The sequence below is a fragment of the Melanerpes formicivorus genome, unplaced genomic scaffold (assembly GCF_026170545.1).
Source record: "Melanerpes formicivorus ecotype bairdi unplaced genomic scaffold, bMelFor1.0.p_v2 SCAF_100, whole genome shotgun sequence".
Lineage (NCBI taxonomy): Eukaryota > Metazoa > Chordata > Aves > Piciformes > Picidae > Melanerpes > Melanerpes formicivorus.
In genome coordinates, this window is record NW_027142452.1 from 684870 (window position 1) to 706639 (window position 21770).

The 21770-nt window shown below is 56.3% G+C and overlaps 1 protein-coding gene across 1 annotated transcript; it reads right to left on the reverse strand.

The window, feature by feature from the left end:
• Positions 1–2792: 2792 nt before the first annotated feature.
• On the reverse strand, positions 2793–15554 carry ZNF652 (zinc finger protein 652). Its single transcript, XM_068166350.1, has 5 exons — positions 14565–15554; positions 9849–9996; positions 8774–8889; positions 5600–5744; positions 2793–5117 (listed from the first exon to the last, which is right to left on the reverse strand). Exons 1-5 carry the CDS (start codon positions 15471–15473, stop codon positions 4555–4557), a joined length of 1881 nt encoding a protein of 626 aa, XP_068022451.1. The 5' UTR covers positions 15474–15554; the 3' UTR covers positions 2793–4554.
• Between the last annotated feature and the right edge of the window lie 6216 nt (positions 15555–21770).

Consider the following 21770-nt stretch of genomic DNA (forward strand, 5'->3'; position numbering starts at 1 on the left):
TGGTCTATCCTATCCTATCCTATCCTATCCTATCCTATCCTATCCTATCCTATCCTATCCTATCCTATCCTATCCAGGAAGAGCAAGGATGGGCTTGGAGGGAGCAGAAACTTCCCAACTGCTTCCTCCTGAACCTCCACTGCAGTTCCTCGTGCTTAGGTTTCTAAGGAGGGCTGAAGCCAGCAAGAAGTAGCAGAATGAAGGAAGTGAGAGCAGGGGAAAGCTGCAGCCCAGCCCCCAGGCCTCCAGCCCCTGCCCCCAGGACGTCTGACCGGCGGCGGCAGCAAGGCTCCTGCTGGGACTCCTTGCTCGGACTCCTTGCTCGGACTCCTGGCTCACTGCAGCTGAACAAAAGCTGAGGGAGCTCTGGCTCAGCGCTGCCTCTGTCCACTCTTCATTTTGCAGCTCCCTCTGTGGGTTGCCTCAGCTCTGCCTGTGCCTGGAATCTGGGAATGCTCCCCGAGGGGCAACCCAGAGCGGAACCTCCTCAGGCCCTGCAGCGCTGCTCCCGCGGGGGGCGAGGCGGGGGCTGGGGGGGTGAATAGCCTGAGTTAAAAGCCGGGGGGAGCTGAGTTAAAAGCCGGGGGGAGCTGAGTTAAAAGCCAGGAGCAGCTGTGCTCAGGGCTGTGGATTCTGAGCTGCCCAACAGCTCTGCAGCCAGGCAGTGACCCAGCCGAAAGCTTGCAGCAGGACAGGCAGAGGGGGCAGGTTACAACAGCTCTGGCACAGCCTGGATGTGTCTGGGAATGACAGAATGGGTGGAAGGGAGGTTGGAAGGGACCTCCAGGCCTGACTGTGGGTTTGCAGGGTGAAGAGTGAGAGGTGCAACAGCACCAAACCCCTCTGAGGCTCCCGGGGGGGCACATGAAGGAGTGTGGCCAGCAGGTCAAGGGAGGTTCTCCTCCCGCTCTGCGCTGCCCTGGTGAGGCCACAGCTGCAGTGCTGGGTCCAGCTCTGGGCTCCCCAGTTCAAGAGGGACAGGGAACTGCTGGAGAGAGTCCAGAGGAGGCTACAGAGGTGCTGAGGGTCCTGGAGCAGCTCTGTGAGGAGCAAAGGCTGAGAGCCCTGGGGCTGAGAGCCTGGAGAGGAGCAGCCCCAGAGGGGAGCTGAGCAGTGCTCAGCAGGAGCTACAGGCTGGGGGGCAAGAGGCTGGGGCCAGACTCTGCTCAGTGGTGCCCAGGGACAGGACCAGGGGCAAAGAGCACAAACTGGAACCCAGGAGGTTGGATCTGAGCAGGAGGAGAAACTTCCTTGGTGTGAGGGAGCAGAGCCCTGGAGCAGGCTGCCCAGAGAGGTTGTGGAGTCTCCTCTGGAGAGCTTCCAACCCCCCCTGGGCACTGTGCCCCTGGGCAAGCTGCTGTGGGAGCCCTGCTGGAGCAGGGAGGATTGAACTGGCTGAGCTCCAGAGGTGTCATAGTATCAGCATCATAGAACCAGTCAGGGTTGGAAGGGACCACAAGGATCAGCCAGTTCCAACCCCCCTGCCACGGGCAGGGACACCCCACACTAGCTCAGCCTGGCCACAGCCTCAGCCAGCCTGGGCTTAAACACAGAGAAGGCTCCGAGGTGACCTCATTGTGGCCTTCCAGTATCTGAAGGGGCCTACAGGAAGGCTGGGGAGGGACTGCTCAGGATCTCAGGCAGTGATAGGACTAGGGGGAATGGAATGAAGCTGGAGGTGGGGAGATTCAGGCTGGAGGGGAGGAGGAAGTTCTTCACCATGAGAGTGGTGAGACCCTGGAATGGGTTGTGCAAGGAGGTGGTCGAGGCCCCGTCCCTGGGGGTGTTTAAGCCCAGGCTGGATGAGGCTCTGTCCAGCCTGATCTAGTGTGGGGTGTCCCTGCCCATGGCAGGGGGGTTGGAACTAGATGATCCTTGTGGTCCCTTCCAGCCCTGAATGAAACTATGAAACTATGAAACCTCCAGGGCTGGGGCCCCAACCACCTCCCTGGACAAACCCATTCCAGGGCTTCACCAACCTCCTGGTGAAGTCCCATCCAACCCCTCACCAAGCTGGGATGCTGTAGGATAAATTAGCCTGGGAATCATCCCTGCAGTGGGCTCAGCACCACACTGGGATCTGGGACAGGCTGGGAAGGCAGAGACCCAGTTCAGGAGCAGTTCAGATGTGGAGGGTCTGGGCAAAGAGCTCCTGGGCTGGCTTGTGTCAGGGTTGAGTGCCAACAGCTCCTCTGTGCAGAAGCAAGGTTAGGAGGGGCTGAAGGAACTGGGCTGCTGCTGCTGGTGGTGCTGCAGAGGTTGATTCAAACAAACAGCAGTGACCCTGTTCAGAGTTCTCCCAGGGAAGGATAATAATTAATAGATCACTTCAACAGGGGACTTCCAGCCTGCTCCTGCAGCCTGCTCAGGAGCCTGCCAGCCGCTTCCAGAAGGAGGAATCCGAACCCAAGCTGCAGCAGCTCTTTCCTTTTGATGAGGGGAAAAAAAACCTCGGGGCCATTGCTAGCTTGCAAATGTCTTCAAGAGGTGTTAAAAGGGCCTTAAGCTGCGGTGGAGAGCCTCAAAGGGTGGCAAAGAGGGTGAGGAATGCGAAGCAGCTGCCACACATCCCCCCTTCCACCCGAAATTGGGTGGGGAGAGGTGTTCAAGGCCAGGCTGGGTGAGGCCTGGAGCAGCCAGGGCTGGTGGGAGCTGTCCCTGCCCATGGCAGGGGGGTTGGGACTGGCTGCTCCTTGTGGTCCCTTCCAACCCTGACCGATCCTGTGACACCACCTCCTCCTCTTCCTCCTCCTCCCTCCCCTGGCAAAGAATCCATTCTGAGGGCACAGTGATACAATTAATGCTCTGTATTAATTAAACCTCACAGCCTGATTAGTACAAAGGAAAAATAATAACAATAATAATAATAACAAAAAGAAAACAACAAAATAATAACCTCCCCTCCCCCCTTTCCCCTTCCCCTTTTCCCTTCCCCTTTTCCCTTCCCCCTCCCCCTTCCCTTATTCCCTTCCCCATCCCCACCTCCCCCTCCCCCTCCCTTCCTTCCATCCCCCTACCTCCGAGCCTGGCTCCTCTTTGAGGAGAAGGTCAGGATACAAAAGAAAAGCAAAGCAAAACAAGACCAAAAGAAACCAACAACAACAACAAAAAGACCTCAGCTGCTGATATGAAATTAGAAAACTTCCACCAAGTCTCCAAAGTTAGCTGAAAGTGTAGAAAAGTCAAGAGGGAGAGGGGCAGAGGGAGGAGGGGGGGAGGGAAATGCAAGCTCAAAGGGAAAACCCCAACCCAAAGGGTGGAAGGTTTTGGTTTTGTGGTTGGAAAAGTCCTCCTTGGTTCCCAGCTTTTGGTTGAGCTGAAGAGGATGATTTGGGTTTATCACCCCCTCCTCCCTCACCTTCTTTCATTGATTGAGAGAGAGGGGGGGGTGGAAGGGGAGGTGAGAATTAGGATTATCTGCTGGTGGAGAGTTGCTGGAGGGGGGAGGAGGGGGGGAAGAGAAAGACAAAGATCCTCAGCAGCTAATCCCTCTGTGATTCCAGGTGGGTAAAAAGGGGCTGGGGGATAGCTGGCAGGAAGCAGAGAGACTCATCAGCTGATTCCCACCCCCCTCTGTGATTCCAGGTGGAGAAAAATGGGAGAGGATAGCTGGCAGGAAACAGAGAGCCTCATCAGCTGATTCCCCCCTCTGTAATTCCAGGTGGGTAAAAAGGGGCTGGGGGACAGCTGGCAGGAAGCAGAGATCCTCATCAACTGATTCCAGGTGGATAAAAACAGGCTGGGGATAGCTGGCAGGAAACAGAGATCCTCATCAACTGATTTCCCCCCCTCCCCCTGTAATTCCAGGAGGATAAAACCAGGAGGGAATAGGTGGCAGGAAACAGAGATCCTCCTCAGCTGATTCCCCCCTATGTGATTCCAGGTGGATAAAAATGGGAGAGGATAACTGGCAGGAAGCAGAGATCCTCATCAGCTGATTCCAGGTGGATAAAAACAGGCTGGGGATAGCTGGCAGGAAGCAGAGATCCTCATCAACTGATTTCCCCCCCCCCCCCTGTAATTCCAGGAGGATAAAACCAGGAGGGAATAGGTGGCAGGAAACAGAGATCCTCATCAGCTGATTCCCCCCTCTGTAATTCCAGGTGGATAAAAATGGGAGGGAATAGCTGGCAGGAAGCAGAGAGCCTCATCAACTGATTCCCACCCCCCTCTGTGATTCCAGGTGGGTAAAATTGGGAGGGGAATAGCTGGCAGGAAACAGAGATCCTCATCAACTGATCCAGGTGGATAAAACCAGGAGGGAATAGGTGGCAGGAAGCAGAGATCCTCATCAACTGATTCCCACCCCCTCTGTGATTCCAGGAGGATAAAACCAGGCTGGGGATAGGTGGCAGGAAGCAGAGATCCTCATCAGCTGATTCCCACCCCCTCTGTGATTCCAGGAGGATAAAACCAGGCTGGGGATAGGTGGCAGGAAGCAGAGATCCTCATCAACTCCCCCCCTCCCCCCCTCCCCGCTGTGACTCCGGGAGGGGGGGCTGTTTTCCAGGGGGCTAACAGCGGGCTGGGGGGAGCTGGCAGGAAGCAAAGCTGTTAGTGGTGCTGTGCTGAACTGTTTTTGTCTGCCAGGTGCCGCAGGAAGCTGTCCTCGCTCTGCCCTCTGTGGTTTAAAGGCTCACTCTTAAACAGAGCTGGAGGAGGAGGTAAGTGAGGCACGGGGGGGACCGGGAGGTGATGGGGATGGTGAGGAGGAGGAGGAGGAGGTGGTGGTGGTGGAGGTGGAGGAGGAGGGGGAGGGGGATGGAGGTGGAGGTGTGAGTAGGGGTGGGGAATGGGCCGGGGGGGAAGCGCGGCGCCGACTGGGTTGAGGTTGAGCGGCGGAGCCGGGGCGGGCGTGTTCACCACCGGGGGGATGGAGGCGGCGGGCGGAGGGGCGGCCAGGGCCATCTGGCCGGCGGCGGCGGAGGCGTTGACGGGGCTGGTGACGCGGAAACACTTCTCCTTGTGAGCCTTCAGCATGTTGGAGAAGCGGAAGCGCTGGCCGCAGACGTCGCAGGGGTAGGGCTTCTCCCCCGTGTGAGTCCTGCGGTGCCTCTTCATGTTGGGCCGGCTGGTGAAGCTCTTCCCGCAGATTTCACAGATGAAAGGCTTCTCTCCTGCCGGCCGCACGGACGGACAGACAGACAGGCAGGCGGTCAGGCACACCGCGGCCCCGGCAGCCTTCTGCAAAGCAAGCTGCAGCCCCGGGGAGGCCAGCCCGGGGGAGGCCAGCCCGGGGGAGGCCAGCCCGGGGCCGGCTGCCTTGGGCGAGCGCACAGACAGCTGGGGGCGCGGCAGGGCTGGGCTGGGCTTGCAACAGCTCCTGAAGGGCATCTGCCTGCAGCCTGTGCCGTGGGACAGCTTCCACCAGCCTCATCCAGCTGGTGGGGCGAGAGGTCCCTTCACAAGGAGGAAGGAAGCCTAACCTCTCATTTCCAAGCCCCCTCCCCAGTGAACCCCAGGACTACAGGCAGGTAGATGAAGTGGGAAGGTCAACCTTCCCTGCCCCATTGGCTAGGCTTGGCTTAAGCTGGGAGTAGAGGGGGAAAAGCTTCTGTGCTGGAGGCTTTTGGGGCTTTTTCTTGGGGGGAGTTCTTACCAGTGTGTGTTTTCATGTGCTCATCGAAGTACTGCTTCATGTTGAAGTCCTTGCCACACCACTGGCACATGAACTGCTTGTGCCCGATGTGGATGCTCATGTGGGAGCGCAGCTGGTACTTGTACTGGAACCTCTCATCACAGTTCTGCAAGAGAGGGACAGCACCTCAGCAGGCCCAGCTCACACACCAGCCAGCAAGGCACTCATGGGACAGCCCCTCAGGGCTCCTACAGGGGCACAGAATTGCTTTGGTTGGGGCAGACCTCTCAAAAAGCCGCAAGGGAGTCCGGCTCTTAGCCCAGCGCTGCCCCAGGGCACCACCAAAGCGTGGCCCTCAGCACCACAGCACCTCCAGGGGCAGAGATTCCACCTCTGACCTGGGCCAGGTCATGGCAACACTTCTGGGGAAGGAGTTTTTCCTCAAGTTGGGTCCTTCAAGTGGCTCAGTTGGTAGTGCATCAGACCCTTCATGGGAAGGTCGTGAGTTCAACGCCTGCAGGGGGCAGTAGTGTCCTCCCTACTCTAGTCATGAGGTCTGGGGTGACAGGTTGGACTCGATGATCTTTGAGGTCCCTCCCAACCTTAGGAATACTGAATACTATGAATAAGTTCAGCCTAAGCCTTCCCTGCTGCAACTTGAGGCTGGTCCTTGTTTCCTTGGGAACAGAGACCAAGCCCCACCTGGCTCCAGCCTCCCTTCTGGGAGCTGCAGAGTGAGGTCTTCCCTCAGCCTCCTCTTCTCCAGACTGAACACCCCCAGCTGCTCCTCACCAGCCCTGTTCTCCACACCCTTCCCCAGCTTTGCTGCCCTTCTCTGGACACACTCCAACACCTCAATGCCCTTGGAGTGAGGGGCCCCAAACTGACCTCTAGTACTCAAGGTGTGGCCTCACCAGTGCTGAGTACAGAGGGGGATCCCTGCCCTGCTCCTGCTGGCCACACCACTGCTGATCCAGGCCAGGAGCTTTGGCCTTCTTGGCCACCTGTGTGAAGGAGTGAAGAGCACCTGAACTAGCACACACTCAGAGACACACACCGACACTCAGAGACACACACAGGCACTCAGAGACACACACAGGCACTCAGAGACACACACAGGCACTCAGAGACACTAAAAGGCACACAGAGACACACATAGGCACTCACAGACACACAGAGACACTCAGACACTCACTGACACACACAGGCACTCAGAAACACAGGCACACAGAGACACTCAGAGACACACACAGGCACTCACTGACACACACAGGTACTCAGAGACACTGACAGGCACACACACTCAGAGACACAGAGACACACACAGGCACTCAGAAACACAGGCACACACAGGCACTCAGACACAGAGACACACATAGGCACTCACAGACACACACAGGCACTCACAGAGACACTCACAGGCACACAGAGACACAGGCACACACACAGACACTCGCTGACACACAGAGATACACAGAGACACTCACAGGCACACAGACACAGGCACACACAGAGACACTCAGAGATACTCACAGACACACACAGAGACACTCACAGGCACACAAAGACACAGACACACAGAGACACTCAGAGGCACACAGACACAGGCACACACAGAGACACTCACAGGCACACAGAGACAGGCACAGACTCACAGACACTCAGCCCCTCACACCAGTGTGGAATCTAAGTGATGCAGTGAGGGCAGAATCCGGCCTGCACTGCCAGCTCTGCTGGCACAAGAGCCTTGGCAGGGAGCGTGGAGCAGTCCCAACCTTCAGCTGACACAGCAGCTGGCAGGAGCCCCCCAGAGCCAGGGTTATGCCAAGAGAGAAGTGCTGCTGGTGGCTCGAGGTAGCCTGTGGAGGCTTGGCAGCCCTGCCAGGGAGCTCTGCAGCAGGTCTCCACTAGAGGACTCTGCTCCCACGGCAAAGCCAGCAGCAGCCCAGGGCCAGGCTCCTTTCCCAGCACCCCGGCTCCTGCTGATGGCTCCCGAGGTCGTTTCTTCCCCTGGGAGTCTTACTGCAGGACTTCACTCCTGCCAGGCGTCTGCCTGCAGCTGTGCCTCACTCGGGGTGAGCCACCAGACCTGCCCTGGCACTCTGCACTCCTCCTGCCTCCCACCATGTGATAGCCACAAGCATTCCCATCAGCTGACTGAGACATTTAGCTGCCCCTGGACATGTGACTGGGTAGAGGTCTGTCCAGCAGAGTCTCCTTCCCCAGGGCAGGCAGGAAGTTACAAAGACAAACCCTCCTGAAGGCTCCACTGAGAGGCTTTCCCCCCTCCCAACACACACACACACACACACTCAGATTCAGGGCATTTAGATTTCCAGGAGGGAAGGGTTTACAACAAGGACACTGAGTTTGGTTTTCTTTCCCACCCCTCCTCCCCCAGCAGTGATTTCTGTGTTTCCAGTGCCCAGGCATGGAGGGAGGATGAACAGAACCTGCATTGGGTTTGGCTATGAACACTGAGGGGCAAACCCAAGGATGCAAATCCTGCACCCTGCAGTGGGTGCTGATCACAGGATCCCAGCCAGGTGGGGGCCTCTGGAGAGCATCCAATCCAACCCCCACCCCCTGCTAAAGCAGGGCACCCACAGCAGCTTGCCCAGCAGCACAATGGCCAGGTGAGGTTGGAAGATGTCAAGAGAAGGAAATTCCACCTCTCTGGGCAGCCTGCTCCAGGCCTCCAGCAGCCTCACCCCAAAGAAGTTTCTCCTCCTGTTGAGGTGGAAGCTCCTGGGGCCTCAGCCACATCTCCTGGTAACCTCTTCCAGCATTCCACCACTCTCCTTGTGAAGAGCTTCCTCTGCAGTCCCCCTACAGCCACACACCCCCCAGGCACACTTTCTGTGTCTCCCTTACCTCCAACACCTCCTGGACCTCCTCCATCCTCCACCACTGATTTCTCAAAGCAGAGGGGACTGGAGGCATCCAGACACTTAAGGACCAGGCAGTGGCCAAGTGCAGCCCAGCTCTGGGCTCTCCCTGACCTCAAGAACCAAGCCCATCCTGGCCATCTCCTACCAAACCCATGTCTTCAGCCCCTCAGGGCAGGAGGAGGACACACAGAGGGCTTTCTTTAGTCAGTGCCTTCAGTTTCCACCTAAGTTCCCTGCTGACAGAGACAGAGCAGCAGAAGGTCTGAAGATCAGCCTCTGAAGAGCTGGAGAGTGGCTGCCTCACCTCACACCTGAAAGGCTTCTCTCCAGAGTGCTGCAGGGAGTGGACTTTGAGGGACATGCTTCGTTTGAAGGATTTCCCACAGGTCTCACACGTGAATGGCATGTCCTTGGTGTGTGCTGCAAACACAACAGTACAGAGAGGCTCCATCACTCCAGCACTCCAACACAAACCACTCCTCAACCAACACTTCCCCCCCACCCCCCTCCAGCTGAGGAGGAAAATGGTCACTGTGCTTAGCTAAGATGGTTAACTACACCCCCAGATATCAGCTCCACACACAGGGAGGTTTGACTCCCTCCCCAGTGCTACAGACTTGAGCACTTTCACAGACTCATAGAAGGGTCAGGGCTGGAAGGGAGCTCAAGGCTCAGCCAGCTCCAAGCCCCTGCCATGGGCAGGGACACCTCACACCACAGCAGGTTGCTCACAGCCACCTCCAGCCTGGCTGCAAACACCTCCAGCCAGGAGGCTTCCACTACGTCCCTGGGCAGCCTGTGCCAGGCTCTCACCACCCTCATGGGCAACAACTTCTTCCTCACAGCCAATCTCAATCTCCCCACTTCTAGCTTTGCTCCATCCCCCACAGTCCTATCACTCCATGACACCCTCAAAAATCCTTCCCCAGCTTTCCTGTAGCCCCCTGCAGATGCTGGGAGGCCTCAGGGTCACTTTGAAGCCTTCTCCAGACTGCACAGCCCCAACTCCCTCAGTCTGTCCTCACAGCAGAGCAGCTCCAGCCCTCTCCTCATCCTCATGGCCCTTCTCTGCACACCTTCCAGCACCTCCAGATCCTTCCTGGCACAGAGGCTCCAAAACTGGCCCCAGAGCTCCAGCTGTGGTCTCAGCAGAGCAGAGCAGAGGGGGAGAATCCCCTCCCTCGACCTGCTGGCTCTGCTTCTCTGGCTGCAGCCCAGGAGGTGACTGGCTTTCTTGGGCTGCAAGTGCTGAGGATAAAGCTCAAAGCCACAGAATTTGCCTTCATTTCCCCCCCTTCTTCAAGCCAGCAACTGGGGGGGGTTCAAGACCCAGGGGAGGCCCGGTGGGAGGCAGCAGAAAGCGGAGGCCAGGGACTCACCAACCATGTGTTTCCGCACGTGGGCCATGGTGTAGAACTTCTTCTCACAAATCTCACAGGAGAACTTCTTCTCTGCATACCCATGGATGATTTTGATGTGTTCATGGAGGGACCAGAGCTTCTTGAAGGATTTGTTGCAGGAAACGCACTGGAGGGAGAAGCAGAAGCAGAAGGAAGCGGCCATTAAGGCGGGCTCGGGGGGATGGAGGTTCGTGGGCCGCAGCCAAGGTGGCTTCCTCTCACGTGGCCAAAGGAAGCCCCAGGTGAGTCAAAAGCCCTGCAAAACTCCCTCAGCCTGCACTCAGCTCATGTCTGCTGGGAAGCAGCTGCACCAAGAAAAGCCAAACCAAGCAGGGTTAGGGAGGGGGTGAGCACGCTGCCTCCTGGTGCCGCCCCGAAGAGCGCCGCGGCCGCTGCGCCGACCTACTGCCAACGCACAGCGGCACCCAGAGCTGGATGCAGCCCTCGAGGAGGTAGCACAGGAGGGGGACCTGGCCCAGGCTGCCCTGAGAGGTGGGAGATGCCCCATCCCTAGATGTCCCTGCTGACTGCAGGGTGGTTGGGTTAGATGCCCTTTAGAGGCCTCTTCCGACCCAAACCGTTCCATGGCTTCCTCACAGGCACCGATGCTGCTGGGGTGGGAAGCAGCCAGCAGCGGTGGAGGAGGAGGCCAGCACCACCAAGCTGCCCTCAGCACCACCAAGCTGCCCTCAGCACAGCTGCACATCCAGCCCTGGCTTTCATGGGGGTGCTGTGACTCTCAACCTCCAGCTCTCAACAAGGCAAAGCTCTCTTGCCCTTTCAGACAGCTTCCACCTTGCAGCTCCTGCTCCTGAGGAGAGTCCAGTTCACAGCTCATCCAGCAAGCTGCCACCTTCAGCTTCCAGGTTCTGCCTCTTCCTTTGTGTGCCTCAGTAGCACAGCAGGTCTAAAATGACCCCAGGGACACAAGGCTTGGCTCTCCTCCCGCAGGTCCAGCGCAGCGTCCAGAGGGTCGGCGACGGGCAGGATCCACACACAGCTCTGCAGCATCTCTCTCCCCCCTCACCTCCCCCAGCAGTCACTGCCAAAGATTTGAGTTTCAAATCCTTGGACAACTTCCAGCAATCCAGAATAACCTCAGCTGTAAAAAACTTGACAGCAGACACATCATGAAGACATCCAAGCCATGGGCACCTCTGAAGGGAAGCGGAAGGGGCTGTGGCTCGTTGCTTTGGGTGAGCTGTTGGCATGGCTGGGGACAGCCTCCTCTCTTTCAGCCCATCAGTTGCTCTCCCTCCCTCCAAGCAAGGAGGGCTGGGAGCTGTTCACTGCAGAGCCACCCAGTTCCATGCCTTCTGCCAACAGGAGCTGGTTCTTCTCTGCACAGACAACTCAAGCTGCTTGGATCTCTGCAGGCCTGGGAACTCTGGTGAACCTCTCCCCGTGCTCTGCCTCCTGGGAGGCACTGGAGGAACAAATTGTAACCCTTTTGGGGGGGGGAGACAAAAAAAACCCCACCCCAGCCCAACCCTAGAGGGTAAAGCAGCGCTAGGAGATGATCAAAAATCCTTTGGTTTAAGGTTAGGAGAGAGCCCTTGGAGTGTCACCAGCCTACAATTCAATCAGCAGCAGGCAGCTGAGGACTGCTGCTGGGAATTCACATCGAGAGCTACTACCCAGAGTCCAAGGTGACAGCAGCAGGTCTGTCCAGCTGCTGATTTGGAAAGCATGAAACCAAGAAATTACCTGGAAAAACCAAATACATTGCAGCACTCAGGTGAAAAAGAAATCCAGAGAGGAGCCAGCTGTGGTTATCAGCTCCATTAGCAGGTAAAGCAGGGAACCACTTCCCTCCCTCCCTCCCTCCCCCCCCTGTTAAACCCTGCTTCCATGCAGAGCTTTCACAGCCCCTCACAATCCTTTGGCCAAGAGTCACACCACCAAATGAGCAGGCAGCTGGGAAACACATTCCAAGTGGCAGGAGAGACAGAAGTGATTGTGGGTGCCTGCTTGGATTGAGAGCTTGGAGAGGACTAAGCAGAGCTTCTGGAGCTAGAAGCCCTTGGGAGAGCTTCTGGAGCTAGAAGCCCTTGGGAGAGCTTCTGGAGCTAGAAACCCTTGGAAGAGCTTCTGGAGCTAGAAGCCCCTGGGAGAGCTTCTGGAGCTAGAAGTCTTTGAGAGAGCTTCTGGAGCTAGAAGTCTTTGAGAGAGCTTCTGGAGCTAGAAACCCTTGGAAGAGCTTCTGGAGCTAGAAGCCCCCGGGAGAGCTTCTGGAGCTAGAAGCCCTTGGAAGAGCTTCTGGAGCTAGAAGCCCTTGGGAGAGCTTCTGCAGCTAGAAGCCCTTGGGAAAGCTTCTGGAGCTAGAAACCCTTGGGAGAGCTTCTGGAGCTAGAAGCCCCTGGGAGAGCTTCTGGATCTGATTCTTCTGGGCCTGGATACAAAGCACAATTTCTACAGCTTCTTCTTTCCCTACCACTTTTGGACAGAGGAATGGCACCCCTCAGAAGGATGTGTGTGGTCAAGAGAGGCAATTCTGCCCCTTGACTCTGCTCTGCTGAGCCCCCCCCCCCCTCCAATTCTGTGTCCAGTTCTGGTGTCCCCAGCAGAAAGAGGACCCAGAGCTGTTGGAGGGAGGCCAGAGGAGGACACAAAGATGATCCAAAGGCTGGAGCAGCTCTGCTGTAAGGACAGGCTGAGGGGTGTTCAGCCTGGAGAAGACTCCAGGGGCACCTTAGAGCTGCCTTGCAATACCTGAAGGGATCCTCCAGGAAGGCTGCAGAGGGACTTTCCCTGAGGGTGCCCAGAGCCAGGCCAAGGGGGAATGGTTTGCAGCTGAGGGAGAGCAGGGTTAGAGTGGAACTGAGGAAGAAGTTCTTCAGTCTGAGGGTGGTGAGACTCTGGAATAGGCTGCCCAGGGAGGTTTATGGATACCCCCTCCCTTAGATGTGTTCAGGCCCAGGCTGGAGCAGCTGAGTCTAGTTGAGAGTTGTGCCTGCCCATGCAGGGAGCTTGGAGTTGGTGCCTCACCACCCTCCTGGGGGAAGAATTCCTTCCTAATGTGCAATCTCAACTGAGCTGCCTCCAGTTTGAAGCCATCACTCCATGCCTTTGCAACAAGACCACCTCCAGCTCTCCTGTAGCCCCACTTCAAACACTGGAAGGCAGAGCTAAGGTCTCCCTGAAGCCTTCTATTCTCCAGGCTGAAAACCCCCAACTCTCTCAGCCTGTCCCCCTAGGAGAGGTGCAGCAGCCCTTGGATCATCTTTGTGGCCTCCTCTGGACCTGCTCTTACACATCCACATCCTCCTAGTGCTGGGGGCTCAGGAGCTGGAGCCAGCACTGCAGGTGGGGGCTTAGGAGAGGAAAGCAGAGGGGCAGAATCCTCTTCCCCAACCTGCTGGTCACCTCCCCCTGGACACTACTATAAATCCCATGTGCAGAATTCTCTCACACCCTGCCTTCACCAGCTGCTCCTCACCTGCTTGCCTCTCTGCTGCTTTACACCTTTCTGATTCCAGCACCAGCACAGTGCTGTGAAACCCTCCCTGGACATACCCTCTGACAGTTCCAGGCCACTGAAACATTCTGAACTTTAGGGAGAGCTGCAGGAGCTCAGCACCTGAAGGAGCAAGGTTTCTCCAGGCCAAGAACTTCACTGCAAATACATCTGGGTTTGGGCCACTCTGGAGTCTGATGTGAAAGCAGCTTTTGGCTTGTTACAAAGGCATGGAGGGGCAGCATGAGGGACGATGGCTTCAAACTGGAAGAAGCTCAGTTCAGATAGGACATTAAGAAGGAATTCTTCCCCAGGAGGGTGGTGAGGCACTGGAGCAGACTGCTCAGAGAAGTTGTGGAGGCTCCAAGTGTTGAAAGCCAGGTTGGATGGGGCCCTGAGCAAGCTGGGGTAGAGGGAGGGGTCCCTGTCTGTGGCAGGGGGGTTGGAATTGGGTTTGGATGGAGCCTTGAGCAAGCTGGGGTAGTAGGAGGGGCAGGGGGGTTGGAAGTGGGTTTGGATGGAGCCTTGAGCAAGCTGGGGTAGTAGGAAGGGCAGGGGGCTTGGAACTGGGTTTGGATGGAGCCTCGAGCAAGCTGGGGTAGTAGGAGGGGCAGGGGGCTTGGAACTGGGTTTGGATGGAGCCTTGAGCAAGCTGAGGTAGTGGGAGGGGCAGGGGGCTTGGAACTGGGTTTGGATGGAGCCTCGAGCAAGCTGGGGTAGTACGAAAGGTCCCCGTCCGCGGCAGGGGCGTTGGAATTAGCTGATCTTGAAGGTCCCTTCCAACCCAAACCATTCTGTGATTCCCCCCAAGGAACAGTTAAACTACCGGAGCGGCTCTCCTAAAGCAGAGGGCCGGCTGCAGCCTGCAGCTCCCTCCTCCTGGCGGGAGGCAGCGGAGCGCCGCGGGGCAGAGGCACGGCCCTGGCTGGGGGCAGCGCGGAGGGGGCGGTGCGGAGCGGAGGGGCGGTGCGGTGCAGAGGGGATTTGCAAAGGACCTTTGCGGACCTGAGGGGCGGTGCAGAGGGGCTTTGCAGAGGGGGCGGAGCAGAGGGGCTTTGCAGAGGGGGCGGTGCAGAGGGGCTTTGCAGAGGGCCTCTGCGGACCTGAGGGGCGGTGCGAACCTGGTTCTGCGCGGCAAAGGTTTTTTTTTTTTCCCCCTCGGAAGCGTCCGCCGGCTGCGAGGCAGGGCCAGGGCAGAAGGTGGTGGGAACCTGGGGCGAGCAGGTGAGCAGACCTACCTGGATGTTTTTTTCACAGTCAGTTTGCTGGTGCAGGGAGAGCTCACTTTCTAGCACAAATTTCTTCCCACATTTGTCGCAGATCTGCATGCGCCTGTGGGTGACGTTCATGTGCTTCTCCAGGTACCAGCGGGTGTTAAACACCCTGGGGCACTTCTCACAGGTTAAAGTCTCCTTCTCTTCACACTTTGATTTCTGCACAGGTGCCTTGGGCTCCTTTGCAGCTTTCTTCTTACGCCTGGGGGGCTCCACACTCTTTCTACGCCCCCGTGTAGTTCTGGGTGCTGGGGAAGTGGTGGCTGCTGCAGCAGATGCAGCTCTCCTCGTTCTCCTCTGTGCAACACTAACTTTCTCCACTCTTTTCTCCTTTTTCTTCTGCCTCCCAATTTGCTCATAATCATCACTGTCTTCAGTGTCATCGTCCCCACTGTCACCCTCCTCTTCCTCACTGCTGGTCTTAAGAACAGCAGTCTCTTTGGACTGGGAGGAGACACCCTTCTCCCCTTTTGATACATTTAATGTTTGGTTGTTAAGGTTTACCTCTACTATAATCTGCTCCCTTTTGTAAGTCACTTCATCTTCCTCCTCCTCTTCCTCCTCAGAGTCGTCAGAGTTTTCTCTGTCTTCTTTCACAGCCCGGACCTCTCCCACTGATCTGTTCTCCCTGAAATAGGGCTGCTCCTCTCGTTCGTGGAGGTGTGGCTTGCTGCCTTTGCCGTCCACCAAGACAGAGTAAGGGCTTCCTGACTCCCTCTTGTACACTTTGGTGGACAGGTCGAGCTCCTGGCTGGCCCCGTGGTAAAAGGTGGCTGGCACTTGCCCACGGCAGCTGTCCTCTTGGGCCATCCCCGCTACATGCGTGGCACAGGTTTCAACCAACTGCTGGCAAGGGTCGGCTGGTTGAGTCATTTGGGAGGCCCTGATTCATGGAGCACCTTTTTTAATCCCAGGTTTAAAAAACAAACCAAAAAAACACCCCCCCAAAAAAAAACCCCCACCCCCCCCCACCCCAAACCAACAACAAAAACCCCAAAGAACCCCCCCCCAAAAAAAAACAAACTAACCCCAAAGAAACCCTTCTCCCCACCCCACCCCCCCAAAAATAAACAACACCCCACCACCCCCACACCAAAATCAAAGCTCCCCAACAACCCAGCAGGGTAAAAAATAAGCAGCTTGAAATCAGGATGGGCTCTCAAGAACGAGGCCTGGATCCATCTACACAGGGTGAACACACACAAAAAAAGAGAGATAATGGAGAGAGGACTCTCTGCTGGTGGGTAGCACTGAGGTGCAGGTCACAGGGTGCTGGGATTATGGCAAGAGCAGAGCTGGAGGAATTAGTCTTCTGGAGAAAGCTGCCCAGGAAGTGTGGAGCATTTCACCTAGAAGAGACAACAGAGGGAAGGGAAAGTTAATGGAAGGGGTGGCAGGAGAAGGAGCAGGGGGCAAATCCTGTCTGAGTTTCAGGGGTTTGTAGAATGGGTTGGAAGAAGGTCTTTGAGATCATCCAGTTCCAAGCTGCCCTCCCCCTGCCTGGGGACACCTCCCAGCAGGCTGCTCAAGGCCTCATCCAGCCTGGCCTTGAACACCTCCAGGGAGGAGGCAGCCACAGCCTCCCTGGGCAACCTGTGCCAGGCTCTCTCCACCCTCACTGCCAAGAATTCCTTCCTAATCTCCAGTCTCAGTCTGCCCTCCTCAAGCTTCAAACCCATCTTCTCTCAGCCTGGCACTTCAAGCCCTGTGAAAAGTCCCTCCCCAGCTCTTCTGTAGCCCCCTTCAGGTTCCTGCAGGAAGGCTGGAGGGGGACTTCTCATAAGAGGCTCCTAAGAGCCAGGCCAAGGGGGAATGATTTGAAGCTGAGGCAGAGCAGGGTTAGAGTGGAGCTGAGGAAGAAGTTCTTCAGTCTGAGGCTGGTAAGACTCTGAAACAGGCTGCCCAGGGAGCTTGTGGGTACCTCCTCCCTGGGGGTGTTCAAGGCCAGGTTGGATGAGGCCTTGAGCAGCTGAGTCTAGCTGAGAGGTGTCCCTGCCCATAGCAGTGAGGTTGGAGTAGATGATCTTTGGTGTCCCTTCCAATCCAAATCATTCTATGAGCCTCCTTCTGTGTCCCCCAAGAGGATCCCATCCTCACTCACAGAGAGGACCCATCCCACCCAGTGCCATTCCATTAGTGGAGGCATGCCTGAAGAACCTCAGTGGAGGCATCCTGGACTCTCAGCAGCACACCAGGTTAAGAACACCACGTCCCCAGCTCCTTTCCACCTCACAGATCCCTCACACAACACCTCCTGATTCTTTTGTCTCTTTCTCCCTTGCCCCAGCTCCTCAAGGCAGCAGCCAAACAATACCACATTTGCCCAGCACAATACCACATTTGCCCAGCACAATACCACATTTGCCCAGCACAATACCACATTTGCCCAGCTCAGTTTCACTTGCTGGAGTTTCAGCAGGCCACTGCTAGCTGCCTCTTGCAAAAAAAACCCCAAACAACCCCAAAGAGACCCAGGAAATCAAAATCAGGAGCCACGTGGTGCCTGCTGAATAGCTGCAATCAAGCCCTGACAGCTGTTTGTCACCAGGACAATGGCAGTTTGGAGGCAGAGCATTGCAACATCCAGCCAAGAGGTTTGGGCTGTGCAGATCAAACCAGAAACGTGCTGGAACTCCTGAGCAAGCAGCAGGATTGACCCCGGGGGGGTAGAGGGTGCAGGAGAGGACAACCAAGCAGGACAACAACAGGCTGAGAGACATCCCATGACTAGATGCCAGAGGAGGGTCCTAACCTGGGTTTGCTCTCCCAAGCAGCAGGTGAAAGGGTGAGAGGAAATGGGCCTGAAGTTGCACCAGGAGAGGTTTAGGTTGGAGGTGAGGAACAATTTCTTTGCTGCCAGAGTGGTCAGGCACTGGAGGAGGCTGCCCAGGGAGGTGGTGGAGTCCCCAGCCCTGGAGGTGTTCAAGTAACCTGTGGCCATGGCACTTGGGGACAGGGTTGAAAGGCCATGGTGGGGCTGGGTTGAAGTTTGGACTCAGTCTTAAAGGTAGGTTAGGTTGGATGCCAGGAGCAATTCCTTTCCCCAAAGGGTTTATCTGATTTTATCTACTGCCCAACCTAAACCTCCCCTGGGGCAACTTGAGGCCATTTCCTCTTCTCCTGTCCCTTGCTCCTTGGGAGAAGAGACCAAGCCCCACCTGGCTCCAGCCTCCTCGCAGGGAGTTGTAGAGAGCCACAAGGTCTCCTCTCAGGTTCCTCTTCTCTGGGCTGAACACCCCCGGGTCCCTCAGCTGCTCCTCCCCAGCCCTGTTCTCCAGACCCTTCCCTCTCTGGACCAGCACCAACCCCTCGATGTCCTTCTTGGCCTGAGGGGCCCCAAAACTGACCCCAGTGCTCCAGGTGTGGCCTCACCAGTGCCCAGAGGGAGGATCAGTGCCCTACCCCCGCTGGCCACAGCAGGATGCCGGTGGCCTTCCCCTCTGAGCACACACAGGCTCCTGCTCACCAGGGAGGCTGACAAAACGCTGCTGCATGGCCAGGACAAGCAGAAAAAAGGTTGTCTTGAGAAGGAAACTTTACCTCTGGAACCTGCTGACTGAATGCCACAACACTCTCTTCACATGCTCCCCCCCTCTCCCCTCCCCACCACTTGCACCTCTGCTCCTTCAAGGACTGCTCTAACCAAACCACTTCAAACAAACCCAAACAACACAGGGCCTTCATTTGGGACTTCTCAAAGCTCTTTGGGCTCCCAAACCACTTCAAGCCTGCAGAGTCAGGAACTTCACTTTCACTCTGACTGTGCCTCCTGCTACCCTCAAGGGACCCACAACTTTCTAACAACCTCCTTTAACAACCCACCAGCTGCTGCAGCAAAGCTCTGCCTTAAGAGGCTTCCAACCCCCCCCCCCCCCCCCCCTTGGAGAGGCAGCAGCTGAGATGCTGCTCCAAATATTAACTGAGGGTTGCTGTTTTGCCCTTTCTTCCTTTCCCCTTTAAGTTTCTAACCCCCAAATTTGAGGAAGCAGCATTTGGGTGGCTGTATTCCCCCCCCCACCCCATTCTTAGCAGCTTGGGCTGAGTGACTGAATTTCAGCCCCACTCCAGAAGGCAGCCAAGAGAGGGATTTGACTGAGATGTCAATAAAGCCATTTTGGAAGCCCATCTAGATAGAAAATTGGGTTATGAACAGGGAATGAACCCAGAAAGAGTAATCTGCCATTGGGATGTGCTGCCCAGGGAGGTGGTGGAGTCCCCATCCCTGGAGGTGTTCAAGGGGGGATTGGATGTGGCACTGGGAGCCACGGTTTAGTTGTCAGGAGGTGTTAGGTAATAGGTTGGACTCGATGGTCTCTGAGGTCTTTTCCAACCTGTTTGATCCTGTGATTTGATTTGAGAGGCTCAGTGTGGCCAGCAGGTAAAAGGAGGTTCTGCTCCCCCTCTGCTCTGCCCTGGTGAGGCCACAGCTGGACTACTGGCTCCAGCTCTGGGCTTCCCAGGTTAAGAAAGGAAGGGAACTGCTGGAGGGAGTACAGCAAAGGGCTACCAAGATGCTGATGAAGAAAGGCTGAGGGACTTGGGCCTTGTTAGCCTGGTGAAGGGAAGGCTGAAGGGGGAACTCATCAGTGCTGATCAGTACTTCAAGGGTGGGTGGCAGGAGGATGGGGCCAGTGGTGCCCAGTGACAGGGCAAGGGGTAAGAGGCACAAACTTAAACATGGGAAGTTCATAGAATCAATAAAGTTGGAAGAGACCCCAGAGATCATCAAGTCCAACCTGGCACCCAACACCTCCTGACTACTAAACCATGGCACCAGGTGCCACATCCAAGCCCCTCCTGAACACCCAGGAAGTTCCATCTAAAGATGAGGAGGAACTTCTGTACTTGGATGGGGGAGGACTGGACCAGGCTGCCCAGAGAGGTGGTGGAGTCTCCATCTCTGGAGTCACTCTAAACCCACCTGGATGCCTGTGCAACCTTCTCTGGGTTGGACTGGATGCTCTCCAGAGGTGCCTTCCAACCCCTGTCTCCCTGTGACTTGGTGTGTGTGCAAGAGTGAGCCATCAAGGGTCACACAAGAAAGGTTTGCAAGGCTATGAGTGCTGAAGGCTCAAACCCAGAACAAAGTACGAGCAGCTTGCAGACAGAGGTGTAGGTGGAGGAAGTGTGTCTGTGGGAGCAGCACTTCAGAGGCTGCTTTTGCTGCTTCTGAAGAATAAAAACCACACTTCTGCACATCATCTGCACTAAAAATAGAACCATCTAGAGAGAAGAGAGCCAGCACAGTCACCTGCCCCAGTGCTGGCTCAAAGGATGCCTTGAAATCAGCACAGCTCAAGTGGAAACTCAGAGGTGAATGACTTCGAATGAATGGAATCACAGAAGGGCTCAGGGTGGGAAGGACCTCAGAGATCATCTGCTCCAACCCCCCCTGCCATGGGCAGGGACACCTCTCAACTAGACTCAGCTGCTCAAGGCCTCATCCAGCCTGGCTCTGAACACCTCCAGGGGAGAGGCAGCCACAAACTCCCTGGGCAGCCTGTTCCAGAGTCTCACCATCCTCAGACTTCTTCCTCAGCTCCACTCTAACCCTGCTCTGCTCAGCTTCAAACCATTCCCCCTTGGCCTGTCTCTAGATGCCCTCAGGAGAAGTCCCTCTCCAGGCTTTCTGGAGGATCCCTTTAGGTACTGGAAGGCAACTCTTAAGGTGTTCCCCCCCAGGCTGAACAAGCCCAGCTCCTTCAGCCTGCCCTCACAGCAGAGATGCTCCAACCCTTCAGCACTGCTCCCTCTCTGCAGCTCTGGCTCAGCTCAATCGACCTTCTGTGCAAAGCACATTAGGAAGAACCACCAAGGGAGCACAACGTGCAAACACGAAGTGTTGGACCAAACCAGCTTCATCACCTCCTGCTCAAGGCATCTGCAATATTTCAGAGCAGATTAAGGAGGGGGAGGGGGAGAGGGGGGGAAACAAAGCTTCAATATAGTTGCCCAGTTTGAAGAACAGCTGCATGCAGCAGCCCAGTGCCCAGCCACAGCAATTCCCAGTTCGTGGGCAAACACATCTGGTCTGAGTTACATCAGTGGAGAGCAATCGAGGCTATCACACAAGAGGGAATTATTTATCTGGGGGTACAATCGCTCCTTTCTTGTGCAGCTCAGCTGCTTTATATGCAAGAAGGGGGAAAAAAACCCCACCCCAAACCCCACTGCAGATCTGTTCTGAAGTGCTAAGTTTGCTCTCAAGACAGAGGGGCAGTCAGCACATCCTCCCAGCCCTTTGCATTTCTATGGCTGAAGCGCTCAAGCCTGCCTCTGCCCATGGAGATGCAAAAGCAAAGGCCTGACTGCCACTAACGATCGATTCCGTTATCTGCCAGGGCCAGCCTGGAACACCCACCTCAGAGATGCTATCTGCAACGGGCTCAGCTTAGCAGAAGCTACAAAGGAGAGAAAGGGAGGAGCAATCCCGATCGGAAGGACAACGTCGTGCAGCTGCCACACAGCCTTTGTAGCTACGGGATTGAAGCTGGAAGAGGGGAGGCAGAGAAGGGCAACGAGGCTGGGGAGAGGCCTTGAGCACAGCCCCGGGAGGAGAGGCTGAGGGAGCTGGGGTTGCTTAGCCTGCAGAAGAGGAGGCTCAGGGGAGACCTCATTGCCCTCTACAGCTACCTGAAAGGTGGTTGTAGCCAGGTGGAGGTTGGTCTCTTCTCCCAGGCAAGCAGCACCAGAACAAGAGGACAGAGTCTCAAGCTGTGCCAGGGGAGGTTTAGGCTGGAGGTGAGGAAGAAATTCTTCCCAGCCAGAGAGATTGGCCCACTGGGATGTGCTGCCCAGGGAGGTGGTGGAGTCCCCAGCCCGGGAGGTGTTTAGGAAGAGCCTGGATGAGGCCCTTGGTGCCATGGTTTAGTTGATCAGATGGTGCTGGGTGAGAGGTTGGACTGGATGATCTTTGAGGTCTCTTCCAACCTTAGTGATACTGTGAGACTGTAGATGAGGAAGAAATCCTTTCCAGTGAGGGTGGGGAGGCACTGGAGCAGGTTGCCCAGGACAGGTTGTCTCCCTCCCTGGAGGTGTTCAAGGTCAGGTTGGATGAGACCTTAAGCAACCTGGGCCAGGGGGAGGTATCACAGTATCACCAAGGTTGGAAGAGACCTTGAGGATCATCGAGTCCAACCTGGCACCACAGACCTCATGATCAAACCATGG

Coding starts and splice junctions, on each gene's coding strand:
- ZNF652 (XM_068166350.1), bottom strand. CDS start 15,473: ATGACTCAACCAGCCGACCCTTGCCAGCAGTTGGTTGAAACCTGTGCC. Junction 8,890..9,848: donor CGTGCGGAAACACATGGTTG/GTGAGTCCCTGG, acceptor TTGTGTTTGCAG/CACACACCAAGGACATGCCA. Junction 5,745..8,773: donor AGAAGCCTTTCAGGTGTGAG/GTGAGGCAGCCA, acceptor CCTCTCTTGCAG/AACTGTGATGAGAGGTTCCA.